Source organism: Pseudophryne corroboree, chromosome 2 (genome assembly GCF_028390025.1).
Source record: "Pseudophryne corroboree isolate aPseCor3 chromosome 2, aPseCor3.hap2, whole genome shotgun sequence".
NCBI lineage: Eukaryota > Metazoa > Chordata > Amphibia > Anura > Myobatrachidae > Pseudophryne > Pseudophryne corroboree.
Genome location: NC_086445.1, coordinates 574,086,236 through 574,104,921, shown reverse-complemented (window position 1 = coordinate 574,104,921; position 18,686 = coordinate 574,086,236). Strand labels below are relative to the sequence as shown.

The window sequence follows — 18,686 nt, the reverse complement described above, 5'->3', positions numbered from 1 at the left end:
CTATTCAGCATGCTTATTCCACAGCAGGTTTGCCATGTCCAAAATCTGTACAGGCCTACTCTACTAGGTCGGTGGGTTCTTCTTGGGCAGCTGCCCGCGGTGTCTCGGCCTTACAGCTCTGCGAGCAGCTACTTGATCAGGTTTGAACACGTCTGCAAAGTTCTACAAGTTCGATACTTTGGCCTCTGAGGACCTTCAGTTTTGTCAATCAGTTTTGCAGGAACCTCAGCACTTCTCTCACCCGGTTTGGGAGCTTTGGTACTTCCCCATGATACTAAATGGATCCCCAGTATTCTCTAGGACGTAAGAGAAAATAGGATTTTAATTACCTAACTGTAAGTCCTATTCTCGTAGTCCGTAGGGGATACTGTGCGCCCGTCCGATGCTTCGTTCTTCCTGCACTGTTACTTGGTTAAGTAGTGTTGTTTGGTTCAGCTGTTTCTGTTCCTGTTCCAAGTTTGGTTAGCATAGCTTTCCTCTTGTTTGTGTGTGCTGGTTCGGAATCTCACCACTATCCTTTTATATCCTTCTCTCAAAGTATGTCTGTCTCCTCGGGCACAGTTTCCTAGACTGAGTCTGGTAGGATGGGCATAGAGGGAGAAGCCAGCACACACAATCAAATTCTTAAAGTGCCCATGGCTCCTAGTGGACCCATCTATACCCCATGGTACAAAATGGATACCCAGTATCCTCGGGATCCGGTCTGAAGATCGACAGTGATTAGGTCGACAATGTTTAGGTTGACAGGTCAAAAGGTCGACATGAGTTTTTCACATTTTTTTTTATTTTTTTTTAACTTTTTCATACTTAACAATCCACGCAGACTACGATTGGGAATAGTAACCTGTGCCGAGCGCAGCGGTAGCGGAGCGAGGCACCTTTCCCGAAGCATGGCGAGCGAACACGGTGCACTAATTGGGCTTCCCAGTCACTGTACGGAGAAAACGACACAAAAAATACATGAAAAACTCATGTCAACCTTTTGATCTGTCGACCTAGAACATGTCTACCTAGAATTCCTGTCGACCTAAACATTGTCGTCCTAGACACTGTCGATCTAATGATCCACACCCGTATCCTCTACAGACTACGAGAAAAGGATTTACCGGTAGGTAATTAAAATCCTATTTTTTTTTCACTTTCTGGGGCTTCTTTGTGACCCATTGTGGCTAATCCCTGAGTAATTAAGGCCATTAAGTCTTTGATGACTCAGGTAATTGAAAGATTCCAAACGGAAGATCCTTCACCAGCTTTTCTTCCGCGGAACAGATATCAGAGATTTTGGACTTTGTTAGATACCATTCAGGTATAATCTAGTATTTAAGAATTGCCAGTTTCTGACAGAAGGGCTATATGACTTAGATCATGGAATGCAGATCCTGAGTGTATACAAACGTTGGGAGCACTTCCATTTGAAGGAGTGTTCTTGTTTGATCCAGAACTAACAAAGATTATTTCTCAAGACACTGGTGGTAAGAGTCATTACCTCCCAGTGTCAGTATTTAAGAAAAAGTCTCCCACGTTCAGAGTTTTTCGTTCACAAGGAAAGCGGTTTCAGGCCTCAGAGGGATTCAGATAAGGTTTCCGGTAGAGGAAACTGTGGAGGAAAAGGTACATCGGGTACCCGTCGTCCTCCGGTCAAAATTCCAGAAAAACAATCTGCATGACTCCTTGGGGGCTCCAGCCAAGGTTCCAGTGGTGGGGGCCCATTTAATCAAAGTCAAGTTTGGATTCAATCCAAGCCAGAACGATGGGTAAGTGGAATTATATCCAGAGAGTACATTCTGTATCTGGAAGATCCAGTTCCAGATTATTTTTTCATTACTCCTTTCCCAGGATATCAGGCAAAAGTAGAAGCATATTCATCAGGCAATCTTTTCCCTGTTAAATTCAGGGCTAATTACGCAAGTTTCCCCAGACCAACAAGGTCAGGGGTTTTATTCAAACATTTTTTTGGTGAGAAAGCAGGACTGGTCTTTCCGTCCAATTCCAAATCTAAAAAGGTTAAAATTACACTTGCAGCTAGAGAGGTTACGATCAGTCATCAGCTTCATGGTAAAGGGAGAATATTTGGCTTCCATAGACATCAGGGATGCCTATCTACATCAACCCCATATTGAAGGGACATCACCAGTTACTAAGATTAGCAGTAGGTCATTGGCACTGTCAGTACCAGGCCCTTCCCTTTGGTTTGTCAACAGCACCCAGAGTCTTTACAAAGATAATGGCTCACATGACTTCTCTGCTCAGAAAGCTGGGTGTAAATATTTGACCCTATCTAGACGATTTATTAACAAGAACTCCATCAGTAACCCTGTTACAGCAGCAGCTCCAATTGACATTGGACACACTACAGAGGTTCGGATGGATTAGACATTTTCCAAAGTCCAGATTAATTCCTTCGCAAAGAATTATGTTTATAGGGCTGCTTTGCGACACACAGTGTCAGAAAGTGTTTCTGCCACAGGAAAAGGTCCTGGATATTCAATCAGGAGTAAGAGCCCTTTTGTCACTTTCGCAGGTATCAGTTCTCAGGGCAATGCAGCTTCTGGGGAAAATGGTGGCAGCTTTCAAAGCCGTTCCATTTGCCAGATTTCATGACAGAACGCTACAGAACCAGCTGCTCCAGCATTGGTTCAAGACAGATGTACATTTGGACATGCAGATTTTCAGACTGTCGCCACAGACATCGTTAGTCATTTCATTGGTGGCTCTGCAGTCCAAAGGGGTTGCTGTCAATTGGGATTGGGTGATTGTCACTACAGACTCCAGCCTAACAGGCTGGGGAGCTGTGGTACAGAACAGACATCTATGGGGCGATGGTCAAAAAAGGAATCCACACTTCCAATCAATATTTTGGAAATAAGGGCGATCCGTCTGACCTTATTACAGGCCCAGTCTTGTTTACAGAATCTTCCAGTACGGATTCAGTCGGACAATGCCACGGCAGTGGCTTATGTCAACAAGCAGGGTGGAACAAGCAGTTGGAAAGTAATGCAGGAAGTCTTGCACGTTTTCAGATCGGCAGAGATTTGTATTCCGACAATCTCAGTAATTCACATTTCAGGGGTGAACAATTGGGAGGCGGACTTCTTAAGTCGTCACAGCATACACCCAGGGGAATGGGAGTTACTCCAAGAGGTGATTCTGGAGATTTTGTCCAGATGGAGGGTCACCAGACGTCGGTCTTATAGCCCCATGTCTGAACAAAAAGCTACCAATTTAGGGGGCTCGGTCAAGAGACCCAGGGGCATTTCTACTAGATGCTATAACAGCTCCTTGAGCTATTCAGCTGGGATACATTTTTCCACCTCTAGCCATCCTTCCTCGGGTGGTTCAGTGGATTTATCGGAAGGCTCGGTCAGTCATTTTAATAGGCCACGCCGTCATTGGTTCTCAGTCCTTCAGAGCATTATGGCAAACAGTCCATTCCGGCTCCCACTAGTCCAGATCTTCTTCACCAAGGTCCTTGTCTTTTACCCCCGTTGGCTTTAACGGCTTGGTTCTTGAAACCAAGATCCCGAGGGCTAAGGGTTTTGCCTATTCTGTTGTAGAAACCATGATTCAGGCCGGGAAGCCTGTCACTTCCCATATTTATCATAGAATATGGGACAGATATATTTCTTGGTGCGAACAACCAGAGAGTTTTAGAGTCTCTCGTATCTTGTCTTTTCTACAGGAAGGCTTGTCTCATAGGTCTTCGCCTGTCATCACTTAAGGGACAGATATCCGCCTTTCCATTCTCTTTCAGAAAAGCTTGTCTGAGATTTCGAAAATACAGACTTTCTTCCAGGGTGTCCTCCGTATTCATCCACCTTCTGTACCACCAATTCCATCGTGGGATTTGAGTTTAGTGTAAGAGGCAATTCAGAAGGCACCTTTTGAGCCCCTGGAATTTGTGGAGATGCATTACCTTACTTTAAATGTTGTTTTTACTTTGGCCATTTCATTGGTTCTTTCTTGTAAATCTCCATTGAATTTTTTTTATTCAGACAGGGTGGTTTTATGCACAAAACCAAATTTTGGTGTCTAAATTTTATATGAACCAAGATATTGTTCTCCCAGCATTTAATACAGTCTTCAAGTGCTGGGAATGCTTTATCCTCATCCCTGTTAGATGTGGTTCGTGCGTTATGCGTTTATTTGGATCGTACGGCATCTTTACGTCGTATAGATTCTTTGCTGGTGTTGATGGATGCACCCAAGCGTGGATGGCCAGCTTCTAAGGCATCTATAGCTAGATGGGTCACTTCAGCAATTCGACAAGCTTATGTGTCATCAGATGTTATAGTCCCAGATGAAATTCAGGCCCACTCTACTCGGGCTGTTGGTGCATCTTGGGCTGTGAGTCATGGCGCATCTGTAGAGCAGTTGTGCAGGGCAGCAATCTGGTCATCTGTACACACCTTCACAAAATTAATTGTTTCCATACTTTTGGATCACGAGAGGCCAGTGTTGGTCGCAAGATTTTACGAGCAGCTGATGCTGGCGTCTCCCCCCCCCAGTTTGATAGCTTTGGAAAATCCCAAAGTAAGGAAGTGTCCTCCAGATGAATGATAGAGGAAATCTGATTATTTACTCCCCGTATATTATCTCCCTCGAAGTCCATCGGGGGGATGCTTACCCCCCCCCCTTTTTTTTTTTTATTTGTCTGTGTTTTTTGTACCAGTTTATTCTCATCCTCAATATCATTGTAGAGAAATGATCAGCTCTTTTTCCTCCAGTTGGCTCTACTAAACGTAGACTGAGGAACTCCGGAAGGGGAGAGGTTATATAGGGGATAATGTCAGCAATTAGTTTTTTTAGTGTCAAGCCCTCAGGCCATGAGGATAACCCAGAGTAATGGTAGCATCCTTCGAGGAAAGGAATTTACGGTGAGTAAAAAAAAAAATCTGATTTTCAGTGTAAGGTGGTGTCAGCATTCCACCTTAATCAAAAATCTATACAGTAATAGTGACGTTGTCTCTGTTAGATGTTGTGAGAATTTTAAGAATTTAAAAAGAGATAAGAGCCAGTATAAGGTATACCGACAGTTTATTTATATTTTATGATGCTAAGAAAAAAGGGTGGTTAGCATCCAAAAAACTATAGCAAGTTGGAGTAGGGACACAATTCAGCAGGTTGGGACTTCACAGGTGCCGTGGCATGGAGCTTCAGGAGAGCAGTTACATGCTCCTAGGTTTATACATTGATCAGATTTTATAGATGTCATGCCTTTGCATCAGGGATGCTTCTTTTGGACGCCAAAGCTAATGCTATTAAACCTCTTTTTTCCCCCTTCTAAAAAACAACACACACACACACACACACACACACACACACACACACACACACACACACACACCATAGATTATAGGTTGTTACTGCATAATTAAATATATAATTACAGCAAGAGATTTATGTTACAGTATGTCTAATTCGCCCAAATGTATTATGGTTCCCCCTGTTTGCATGAGTTTCTTCCCACACTCCAAAGGCATACTACTATGTTAATTAGCGTGTATGTCTCTTTTCATGTAATAGGGACTATAGAGTGTAAACTCCCCACCGGGCCAGGGACTGACATGAATGATTAACTATTATTTGCAAAGCGCTGCATAATATGTCAGCACTATATGAATAACTGTTTTATAGAAAAATGTAACCTACTCTGTAGGTATTTGAAAATTTCTCTGTTCATGAGGGCGAATCTTATTTATTCTTATAACAAATATATGAATCCTCATCTGCCACAGTAAAATTTCATTTTTATTCCCATCCCTTACTGTGTTTTCAATTCAGCCTGCCAGCTAAATTGTTCTATGCATGGCCACTGCAACTCTGTCACCAAGCGCTGCGTGTGCGACCCTTTCTGGATGGAGAACTTTATACGCCAGCAGTTTGGCGATGGCGAAAGCAACTGTGGTAAGGTTCAATAAAATCTATACATTTTAAAAGGTGATTTTACATTCAGACATTATTTTGAACTTTTGGTGTCCCTGATGAATCAGGCCTGCCCAAGAGATGCTACAGCGAAGTGTTGTTGGCCAGCCTCTTGCTGCATTATAATGCCGCTTCAGCTTCCAGTGCCACTGTTCTTCTTATCTCCGTTTGATAAGTATTGGTGCGGGGACTTTGAAAGTCACAAGCCTGCATGACATGATGACATATGCTGGAGAGATCACATCTCCGCAGCCTACTCCACCTAGGGCTGTTCATTCTGCCAGCAGTGCTGATGAAAGGAGGCCTATGAGGATGCGCCACTACAGTTTGGGCTAGTCGAGATTGCTTTTTAAATGCATTGTGAAAAGGGTGGAATTAGCTTTAAAGAAGTAATAAAGCATCATTTTTTATTTATTTTATGTGGGAAAGTATTGCGTTTATCTATGATAGGATCTACTATATATGTCAAACTATTAATAAGCACGTAAAAAGTATTAGTAGTGCCTTAGCCACCATTGCATTACAAAGTTGTAACACAGTGTTTGACTTTGTAGATTTTAGATTTCCCATGCACCAATATGTGCTACCAGTAACTTAGGCTGAAAAGTGCACATAATGAAGCACACTCATGGACACACTCATTTTCACACATTTTCCCAAAACAAATGCATGAACAAGCCCTCAAGGGTCAGCATTTGCTCATTTCTTGCACTGGGAATAGTTTCTTAAAACAGTTTATCTATTTCCTGCAGACTGGAGTGTGTTATATGTGGTTATCACCAGCTTCCTCTCGCTGGTGGCTTTGGGACTGCTAGTCTGGTGCACAATCTGTTGCTGTAGAAGGTAAGTAGTGCTCCTCCCTGTCTCCCTTCCATCTAAGTAATGGCTTGTGATAATTCTTGTGTAATAGCTGGACCTAAAATGACTATCCTGTGGACTTCTCTGCACATTGTGTTTTCCATTTTGGTAGCATAATCACACCAGGGGACACCCCCTGTGAGACCTAAGGGAGTGACCCCACCAATAAGTGAGGGTTATTTACCCAAAATGTTATTTTTCTAATATTTTAAGAGACGCTCCTCCCCAAATAATTTTCTATTTATCGTTTGGCAATGCAAATCTCTGGATGGGTCATACAGTCTTGGCTCCTCGTCTCCACAGCAACAGCTTTGTTTGTTATTTCACCATTATATCTTCAGTGCTCAGTATGGGCAGATGCCTACAACCCTGCTTACTGTTAAAACGGACAGTAGAGACTTGCATTGCTTGAAGTGGCTGTAAGGGTAAGTAACTTTATCTAAAACTGGAGCATCTTATAGAAGGAAAATATCAGTAGATGGAGCTCTTCTTATACATGTGACTGTTCCCATGTTCCAATACTATATCGGTCAAACCATCCAAACACAGCAATAGGGTAATTAAGTCTTTTATAAGTATCTTGGTACTTCATTTGCTGGATCATGCTTTACTATGACACATTTAAAATTAACTATTCCAATGGTTCCCAAACCCAGGCACCCCAACAGTCCATGTTTTAGGGATATCCCTGCTTGTGCACAGATGGTGTAATCAAACTAACTGAAGTACTCATTAAGTCACCTGTGTCAAAGCATGGATATCCTTCAAACCTGGACTGTTAGGGTTCCTTGAGGAACGCAATTAGGAATCACTGTACTATACCCTATCAATGACCCAACTCATGGCAGTCCAGTGCCCACAATCCCAGAAGTTTAGATGAAACACAACCCTGCCAGTGCCTGTCATGCTCCTTGCAGTGATGTATCTGCAACTGGTGCAGTGCATATAGGCCCTTGAGTCAGAGGGCCCACACCACACGCCCTGCACCCATGTTTTCAATACTCCCCTCTTTGGATTGCCCCATTGGCGACAGAACCTCTCCACATGCTCAGTAAGGAAATCTTAGGGAAAATGGCCACTTCGTCATTTTTCCCGGAGGTTTGTGCATACGTAAAATAGTCTGTGACCCTAGTGTTATGACTTTAGTGCCCTGCTGGCTAGAGAGGAGCCGGCCTGGACGAAGAAGGCTGCTCTGTTACTACGCCCCTGGCTCCACGGATTAGACCCTGAAGTTTTATAGGAAATCCTGATGATTTAGATGGTTGACAAGAGGTAATCCATTGCCTAGAGATTCAATGGCTGTAGCCAACTTGAGATGAGTGTCTCCTAATCCAATTATCATACAAAAATGTAAACATTTAAGAGTAATGTAACTTTTTTAGAGCTTGCATTGCTATTTGTACTGATAATCAGGGAGGGGTTTGCAGTTAAAATGCCGGCTGTCAGAATTCCGGCGTGCAGGTTACCAACGCCACAATGCCGACAGACGGAATCCCAGCGCTTCAGGGTTATTCCCACTCGTGGGTGTCCACGGCACCCATAGAATGGGAATAGATCCAGCATTCTGGCGGGCGGGTGGCACTGTCAGGCTGTTGACAACCGGCATCCTGTCCGCTAGTAAAAAGTATGTAACCCAGGGAGGGGATTAGGCATGACACAGGAATGCTTAGCAAATGTATAATGTGTGGCCTCTTTATGTCTTCATGCAGGAAAAAGGGGAAGCCAAAACGGAAGAGCAGGTATAAAATTTTGGATGCCACAGATGACCAAGAAAGTGTGGAGTTGAAGCCCAGCATCAAAACTGGTATTGGCATGTTTGGATTTCCAGCTAGGCTGGAAACAGACTCCTGTAGATCTTATTAGGCAATTCTGTAATAATAGTCCATAAAAGAACCCTCAGAAGATTGTACTATACATTTAAAATCTGGCCAAATTTTATCGGACACTGTGTGCTGATAACAACACCCGCAAAGGCACCTGTGCATATCTGTTAGTTACTTGGATATAAGGCGTGCCTTCCTTACTTTGTAACCTTATGCTCAAAGTTTTGCCATTTGGTCCTCTGCCATGGAGATCTAAGTCACCAGAGGGTACTGTTCCATGCATGGTGTCTGTATATTAGAATGAGATGACAGGTATGGTCAGAGGTTCCGAAACGCGGTCCTCAAGGCACCCCAACGGTCCAGGTTTTAAATGTATCCATGCTTGGCCACAGGTGACTTAATTAGCACCTTAGTCAATTTGATTTAACCATCTGTGCTGAGCCATGGATATATCTAAAGCCTAGACTGTTGGGGTGCCTTGAGGACCGGGTTTGGGAACCTCTGGGTATGGTACACATTTTCTTGAGGTCTGTGTCGGTTTCATTGTTCCAAGTACAGATCTTTATAGAGTTCAGTTAGTTGGTTCTATTTAACTTTCCCAAGCTTCATTCATCAAGAAACCTAAACTACTACTATTAGAAATGCCAAGACTATACAACTGCAAGGGATGGTTAAAGGGTATTCATTTAGGTTACTATTATACCACCCTAGCGTGTTTAGGGACATAACACATCCGTTTATAGGTTTTGTTTACAGACACTATCTAAATATGTTTTTATTTTCTTTCCAACAGGTGTAAAATTAAAACCTCCCATTCAGAATACAAGTTTGATGCATTCAGAATCAGAGATAGACAGCGATGATAATACTTACACCTGGTCTGATCGGGAGAAAGGCAAACTTCTTAGGCCTCAGAATGGCTCTTTGCGGAATGGACAAGCCTCTCACAAAAGCAAAAACCAAAGAGAGGAGTTGTTATAGCAGAGATGCTGCAAACTCACGTCTCACCCAGGAATTCATTTTATTTGTGCAAACAGTTGGAAGTCGTCGTACCGTCCTTTTCACCACTTCTCGTTTACTATGTGGACAAAGCTGCTATCTTGAACTGCTTTTAAATAAATGGATATTTTAGTAGATTTATCAACTATTTTGCGCCTCTAAGGGCACTGAGGCTGGACATACTTGAACTGGAATTTTTTTCAATGAAGAATACTACTGGATTTATGCTCATAGAATTTTTGTTTAAATTTGACTAATTGTTTTTTGGATGCATATGATCTTGGGTCCCTGAACTCCCAAGAATGAGCCACACTGTTAAATTTCATCAACTAAAATGCACTACTCTGCCAGATTTTTAATGGCATTGAAGGATAAAATGTGAAAGCACTGGGCATTTTTTATTGCCCAACCTCAATACTGTACTTTTCTTACAGCCTAAAAAATCCAGAACATCTTGCTTTTTCATTTTATAACAAATACGTTTCCAGAAAAATTATATTGACATCTAGGCTTAACTAGCATCTAAGTAAATATAAGTTATGGCAAATAGCCATAGTTTCTGGGGCAAGATGTCCGATACAAAACTGGATTGTACTCAATAAAGTCGAACACTGAATAAAACTTTTTCCTTTTTTTTTTTTTTTTTTTTTTTTTTTTTAAAACAATGCTTTCTGGAGAAATAAAAGCCCTCAAAGGCTATGGTCAGTTGCTTGCGTTACTCTAACATGTTTTTCAGATTCTAAATTGCAGTGATACAAGACTCTCAATGCAAAATGATGCACATGAAATGTCATACAAACATGTGTTTGTGTTAAATAATTTCCTACCCTAGCCTAAACATTTCAGGTTTCACATTTCTTTATTTCTGTAGTTGTGTTATTATACACCTAATCTGGTTATACAATGGTAAAACTTGGTTCCCATTTACAGTAGTTGTCAACTTCCAGATATTTCCCTCCCACTATAAGGGGCAGAATAGATTGGCCAAGTGGTTCTTATCTACCGTCAAATTCTTATGTTTCTATTCCTCCACACTGTATGGTAAGAAGACCTTTGAACACACTCTTTCTGCACCCAAAAGCCCTAACACTTGCAGTTTAGCACACTGGAGAGCCTAAGAATACAACAGTGGCAGAAGTTTTGCATGAAGGTAGTCCTACAGCACCATTACACCTATATCTTTATATTCCAAAGTCCTAATGTGAATAGTAATTCTGAAGTTTGCACATGTTCCCAACTTCCCACCAATGTAACGAAGTTCTTCAAGGCTCTCATTTTTAAGAATTCATTTCTGTTTAAGTTAGAACAGTAACTTATTTTGCAATGTATAATTTAAGGTATTTTTGTGTTCAGTAAAATGAAGGTATTGTCACTTATGAGAGATGCCATTAAAAATGATAGCACAGTGAAATATTTTTGGTATTTTTCTAATTGTTTGAAACAAATTTAGAAAGTTGGAAGGTAGGTGGTGACAAGTCCGCGTTAGAGGTGTTGTCCGTACTTAAAAACTCACAGGAAAGGTGGCTCACCTATATTTTCTATATCTGTAAAATGAGAATATTTACTACATATATATATATATATATATATATATATATATATATATATATACACACACACACACACACACACACACACACACACACACACACACACACATACAGTGGGGCAAAAAAGTATTTGGACAGCCACCAATTGTACAAGTTGACCCACTTAAAAAGATGAGAGAGGTCTGTAATTTCCATCATAGGTACACTTCAACTGTGAGAGACAGAATCTGAAAAAAAAAAAAAAAAACAGGAAATCACATTGTATGATTTTTAAACAATTTACTTGTAAATATTTGGACACCTACCAAGCAGCAAGATTTCTGGCTCTCACAGAACTGTTACTTCCTCTTTAAGAAGCTCTTCTATCCTCCACTCGTTACCTGTATTAATGGCACCTGTTTGAACTGGTTATCTGTATAAAAGACACCAGTCCACACCTTCAAACAGTAAGACTGTTACCTCTCCACCATGGCCAAGACCAGAGAGCTGTCTAAGGACACCAGGGACAAAATTGTAGAGCTGCACAAGGCTGGGATTAGCTACTCAACAAAAGGCAAGCAGCTTGGTGAGAAGATTTCAACTGTTGGCGCAATTATTCAAAAATGGAAGAAATACAAGATCACTGACAATCTTCCTCGACCTGGGGCTCCATGCAAGATCTCGCCTCGTGGTGTATCAATGATCTTGAGAACGGTGAGGAATCGGCTCAGAACTACACGGGTGGACATGGTCAATGACCTCAAGAGAGCTGGGACCACAGTCACAAGGTTACCATTAGTAACACACTACGTCGTCATGGATTGAAATCCTGCAGCGCCCCCTGCTTAAGCCAGCACATGTCCAGGCCCGACTAAAGTTTGCCAGTGACCATCTGGATGATCCAGAGCAGGATTGGGAGAATGTAATGTGGTCAGATGAGAGCAAAATCAAACTTTTTGGTATAAACTCTAGTCGCAGTGTTTGGAGGGAGAAGAATGATGAATGGCATTCCAAGAACACCATACCCACTGTGAAGCATGGGGGTGGAAACATGCTTTGGGGCTGCTTTTCTGCAAAGGGGACAGGACGACCGATCCGTATTAAGGAGAGGATGAATGGGGCCATGTATTGTGAGATTTTGGGCAAAAACTTCCTTCCCTCAGTAAGAGCATTGAAGATGGAACGTGGCTGGGTCTTCCAGCATGACAATGACCCCAAACACACTGCCTAGGCAACTAAGTAATGGCTCCGTAAGAAGCATTTCAAGGTCCTGGAGTGGCCTAGCCAGTCTCCAGACCTCAACCCAATAGAAAATCTGTGGAGGGAGTTGAAAGTCTGTGTTGCCCGGCGACAGCCCCAAAACATGACAGATCTAGAGAAGATCTGCATGGAAGAGTGGGCCAAAATGCCTGCTACAGTGTGTGCAAACCTGATCAAGAACTACAGGAAACGCGTGACCTCTGTAATTGCCAACCAGTGTTATATTACAAATTATTGAGTTAAACTTTTTGATTGTCCAAATATTTATTTTCCACAAGAATATACATATATAAATTGTTTAAAAATCATACAATGTAATTTCCTGTTTGCTTGTTTTTTCAGATTATGTCTCTCACAGTTGAAGTGTACCTATGATAGAAATTACAGACCTTTCTCATCTTTGTAAAGTGGGTCAACTTGCACAATCTGTGGCTGTCCAAATACTTTTTTGCCCCACTGTATGTATATATATATATATATATATATATATATAGTCATATTATACAGTGTTGGTTCACTACATGTGTTCAGTAAATCCTGTATACACTGTGGTATCGAGTCTACCAATGTCTTTAATTGTGCAGCACAATTATTTAAAAAAAGAAATGTCATTCTACTTGCATCTTGGTTGATGGTGATGGAAAATGTTCCTCTCTTGGGCATCATTCAAAAATATCCCATAAATGCTTGACTGAGTTCAGATCTGTTGCATGATTAGGCTATGTCATCTGGATAACACCACTATTACCACTTCCCTTAAGAAATACATTTTCCGATAAGGCGTGAAGATGATCAGTAAACCACAGGATCTTTCACTGATGGACATGAGCACTCACGGCTGTATAGTTTTTTGGGTGGTTCCACACATGCACTCACCTACATTATTTATTAAAAGGTGAAGGATAATTCATCTAATCAGCATTATAAGGCTGATTTTTTTTATTTTATTCTGCGCTAGATAATTCTCTAAAGACTATGGTAATAGTTGCCTCCATGGGCGTATCTACCCATTGGCCAAGATGGCGCTCGCCAGGAGCACCAGGCAAGGAGGGGGCGCCGCCTGACGGTGCCACCCGCATCCAAAGCGTAGAAAAGTAGTACTGTCAGACTGTACCTGGTGAGAGTCTGTTACTGTTACTGCTGGAGCAGCACTGGTATCCAGCAGCACCGCACTTGTAATCAGACTCAAAATAAACTACGAGAGATGGGGTTTAACCAAAGTTAAATCAGGCGCATAAAGGGCTGCTGTGCTAATTTGAGCAGCTGCTATAAAAACAGGTATAGTCACACCTGTATAACTAGAAATATCATACAACAAACACAATTAGCAGCGCTAAACATCAATATATATTCAAAACCGTAATGGATGTAGTAGGTAAAATTAATTGATATACATGGAGAATCGTGGACTGAAGGTGGGAAAAAAATAATTATTTATAAAAAAAAATATATATATATATATATATATATATATTAATATATTTAATCAACAACACTTATTAAAAAATGGATAAAATTTCACAACATCCATAACACCAAAGGGCTAGTACAGTGATTTGTCCGTTCCTTATTTCATGTGGACTAGAAATAGGTGAATGCAAAGGAGAATTAGGGCTGATGGTACAGTCCTGATGGTGATAATTACCACAATGGTTGCCGCTGGAGGAGAGGGATCCTCTGGATAGCGTCCCTTTTTTGAGGGGGAGTTAAACTCTGGGATCCTGAGTCCTCACCAGGTTGCGGAATCCTCAGTGCTGAGTAGATGCGTGGAGTCACCAGTGGGCAGATGCTGTTTGCCCAATCTGTAGATGTAGTTCAAAGTCCACTAAAGGTCCGGATAGCCCATAGGATTTCCAATCAATGGTGGTGAGCTGGAGTCAAAATCTGACGCGTTTCGCTGCAGTGCCTGCAGTTTTTTCAAAGGTGATCTAGTCAGTCCCAGGGTTTCTATATTTATACTCTAAGATGGCTGCTGATTGGTCCACACCTGTTCAGTCCACTCATCTCCAATTCATCAATCCATTACACAAAACAAGTATAAAAATCTTTCTGTATACATTGTAAATTAGACTCTTTAATAATACATACTTTATCTTTTATTATTATATACAAAAAAGCTAAAATAATTTTTATTTATAGGAATTGCTTCCAGGTCATAGGACATCCTTGCGGTCATGTGACTATCCTGATCTCAGTTGGATAATTCTTTCCTGGTCAGCTGGCAGTGTTGCCTAGCAACTGAAATACACAGCTTAACTTATTTGTTTGGCTTTTAATTGGATATCAATTCTAGTGACCCTTTTTTGTTTATATTTCTATTACTTATATTTCTCTGACGTCCTAAGTGGATGCTGGGACTCCGTAAGGACCATGGGGATTAGCGGCTCCGCAGGAGACTGGGCACAACTAAAGAAAGCTTTAGGACTACCTGGTGTGCACTGGCTCCTCCCACTAAGACCCTCCTCCAGACCTCAGTTAGATTCTTGTGCCCGGCTGAGCTGGATGCACACTAGGGGCTCTCCTGAGCTCCTAGAAAGAAAGTATATTTAGGTTTTTTATTTTACAGTGAGATCTGCTGGCAACAGACTCACTGCAGCGAGGGACTAAGAGGAGAAGAAGCGAACCTACCTAACAGGTGGTAGTTTGGGCTTCTTAGGCTACTGGACACCATTAGCTCCAGAGGGATCGACCGCAGGACCCGACCTTGGTGTTCGTTTCCGGAGCCGCGCCGCCGTCCCCCTTACAGAGCCAGAAGCATGAAGAGTCCGGAAAATCGGCGGCAGAAGACATAGGTCTTCACCAAGGTAGCGCACAGCACTGCAGCTGTGCGCCATTGCTCCTCATGTACACCTCACACTCCGGTCACTGATGGGTGCAGGGCGCTGGGGGGGGGGTGCCCTGAGGGCAATATAAGACACCTTGGCTGGCAAATCATCACAATATATAGTCCCAGGGCTATATATGTGATAAATTACCCCTGCCAGAATCCATAAAAAAGCGGGAGAAAAGTCAGCCGAAAAAGGGGCGGGGCTTCTCCCTCAGCACACTGGCGCCATTTTTTCTTCACAGTGCAGCTGGAAGACAGCTCCCCAGGCTCTCCCCTGTAGTTTTCAGGCTCAAAGGGTTAAAAAGAGAGGGGGGGCACTAAATTTAGGCGCAATATATGTATACAAGCAGCTATTGGGGGAAAAATCACTCAGTTATAGTGTTAATCCCTGCATTATATAGCGCTCTGGTGTGTGCTGGCATACTCTCTCTCTGTCTCTCCAAAGGACTTTGTGGGGTCCTGTCCTCAGTCAGAGCATTCCCTGTGTGTGTGCGGTGTGTCGGTACGGCTGTGTCGACATGTTGGATGAGGAAGGTTACGTGGAGGCGGAGCAGAGGCCGATAAATGGGATGTCGCCCCCTGTGGGGCCGACACCAGAGTGGATGGATAGGTGGAAGGTATTAACCGACAATGTCAACTCCTTACATAAAAGGCTGAATGACGGAACAGCTGTGGGACAGCCGGCTTCTCAGCCCGCGCCTGCCCAGGCGTCTCAATGGCCATCAGGGGCTCAAAAAACGCCTGTTACCTCAGATGGCAGACACAGATGTCGACACGGAGTCTGACTCCAGTGTCAACGAGGTTGAGACATATACACAATCCACTAGGAACATCCGTTACATGATCTCGGCAACGAAAAATGTGTTACGCATTTCTGACATGAACCCAAGTACCACATAAAAGGGGAGATATCCCTTAGGGTGGATAAGGCGCTCACACGTTTGTCAAAAAAGGTGGCACTGCCGTCTTAGGATACGGCCACCTTGAAGGAGCCTGCTGATAAAAAGCAGGAGGCTATCCTGAAGTCTGTATATACACACTCAGGTTATATACTGAGTCCTGCAATTGCCTCAGCATAAATAGTGCTGCTGCAACGTGGTCTGATACCCTGTCAGATAATATTAATACTCTAAGACAGGGATAATATTTTGCTAACATAGAGCATATTAAAGACGTCGTCTTATATATAAAGGATGCACAGAGGGATATTTGCCGGCTGGCATCCAGAATTAATGCAATGTCCATTCTGCCAGGAGGGTATTAGAAACCCGGCAGTGGACAGGTGATGCTGCCTGTAAAAGGCACATGGAGATTCTGCCTTATAAGGGTGAGGAATTGTTTGGGGATGGTCTCTGGGACCTCGTATCCACAGCAACAGCTGGGAAGAAAATTTTTTACCTCAGGTTTCCTCACAGCCTAAGAAAGCACCATATTTTCAGGTACAGTCCTTTCGGCTTCAGAAAAGCAAGCGGGTCAAAGGCGCTTCCTTTCTGCACAGAAACAAGGGAAGAAGGAAAAAGCTGCACCAGCAGCCAGTTCCCAGGATCAAAAATCTTCCCCCGCTTCCTCTGAGTCCACCGCAAGATGCTGGGGCTCCACAGGTGGAGACAGGTGCGGTAGGGGCGCGTCTCGGGAACTTCAGGGACCAGTGGGCTTGCCCACAGGTGGATCCCTAGGTTCTGCAAATAGTATCACAGGGATACAGGCTGGAGTTCGAGGCGACTCCCCCTCGCCGTTACCTCACATCAGCCTTGCCTGCTGCCCTCGGAGAAAGGTAGTACTGGCGGCAATTCACAAGCTGTACTTCCAGCAGGTGAAATCAAGGTACCCCTCCTTCAACAAGGCCGGGGTTACTATTCCAAAATGTTGTGGTACCGAAACCAGACGGTTCGGTGAGACCCATTCTAAAATTGAAAGCCTTGAACACTTATATATGAAGGTTCAAGTTCAAAATGGAATCGCTCAGGGCGATTATTGCAAGCCTGGAGAATTTCATGGTATCACTGGACATCAAGGATGCTTACCTGCATGTCCCTATTTACCCTTTTCACCAGGAGTACCTCAAAATTGTGATACAGGATTGTCATTACCAATTCCAAGACATTGCCGTTGGTCTGTCCCCGGCACCGAGGTATTTACCAAGGTAATGGCCGAAATAATTGTCCCGTACTTGGACGATCTCCTTATAAAGGCGAGGTCCAGGGAGCAGTTGTTCGTCGGATTACCACTATCTCGGGAAGTGCTACAACAGCACGGCTGGATTCTGAATATTCCAAAGTCGCAGCTGGTTCCTACGATGCGTCTACTGTTCCTGGGTATGGTTCTGGACACAGAACAGGATAAAAAGGGTTTCTCCCGGAGGAGAAGTCCAAGGAGTTGTCGTCTCTAGACAGAGACCTCCTAATACGTATACAGGTGTCGGTGCATCCATGCACGCGAGCCCTGGGAAAGATGGTAGCTTCTTACGAAGAAATTCCATTCGCCAGGTCCCATGCAAGGATTTTCCAGTGGGATCTGTTGGACAAGTGGTCCGGGTCGCATCTTCAGATGCATCGGCGGATAACCCTGTCTCCAAGGGCCAGGGTGTCGCTGTTGTGGTGGCTGCAGAGTGCTCATCTTCTAGGGGGCCGCAGAGTCGGCATACAGGACTGGGTCCTGGTGACCATGGATGCCAGCCTTCGAGGCTGGGGGGCAGTCACACAGGGAAGAAACTTCCAAGGCTATGGAAAAGTCAGGAGACTTCCCTACACATAAATATTCTGGAACTAAGGGCCATTTACAATGCCCTAAGTCAGGCTAGACCCCTGCTTCAACACGGGCCGGTGCTGATCCAGTCAGACAACATCACGGCGGTCGCTCATGTAAACCGACAGGGCGGCACAAGAAGCAGGATGGCGATGGCAGAAGCCACAAGGATTCTCCGGTGGGCGGAAAATCATGTGTTAGCACTGTCAGCAGTGTTCATTCCCGGAGTGGACAACTGAGAAGCAGACTTTCTCAGAAGATACGACCTCCACCCGGGAGAGTGGGGACTTCATCCAGAAGTCTTCCAAATGATTGTACACCGTTGGGAAAGGCCACAGGTGGACATGATGGCGTCCCGCCTCAACTAAAAGTTACAAAGATATTGCGCCAGGTCAAGGACCCTCAGGCGATAGCTGTGGACGCTCTGGTAACACCATGGGTGTACCAGTCGGTGTATGTGTTCCCTTCTCTGCCTCTCTTACCCAGGGTAATGAGAATAATAAGAAGGAGAGGAGTAAGAACTATACTCATTGTTCCGGGTTGGCCAAGAAGAGCTTGGTAACCAGAACTCCAAGAAATGATCTCAGAGGACCCATGGCCTCTGCCGCTCAGACAGGACCTGCTGCAGCAGGGGGCCTGTCTCTTCCAAGACGTACCGCGGCTGCGTTTGACGGCATGGCGGTTGAACGCCGGATCCTGAAGGAAAAGGGCATTCCGGAGGAA

General features: G+C 43.5%; 1 protein-coding gene across 2 annotated transcripts in view; it reads left to right on the top strand.

Annotated features, from left to right (window-relative positions):
* The window catches only part of KIAA0319L (KIAA0319 like), a 295,721-nt gene extending 284,708 nt beyond the window's left edge, over positions 1-11,013 (top strand). For both annotated transcript variants that reach the window (XM_063954443.1, XM_063954442.1), the window contains exons 19-22: positions 5,782-5,904; positions 6,675-6,765; positions 8,490-8,584; positions 9,397-11,013. In XM_063954443.1, the coding sequence (XP_063810513.1) occupies positions 5,782-5,904; positions 6,675-6,765; positions 8,490-8,584; positions 9,397-9,584 (497 nt within the window). In that variant the 3' untranslated portion in view covers positions 9,585-11,013. The remainder of the gene's footprint in view (positions 1-5,781; positions 5,905-6,674; positions 6,766-8,489; positions 8,585-9,396) is intronic.
* Positions 11,014-18,686: the final 7,673 nt, after the last annotated feature.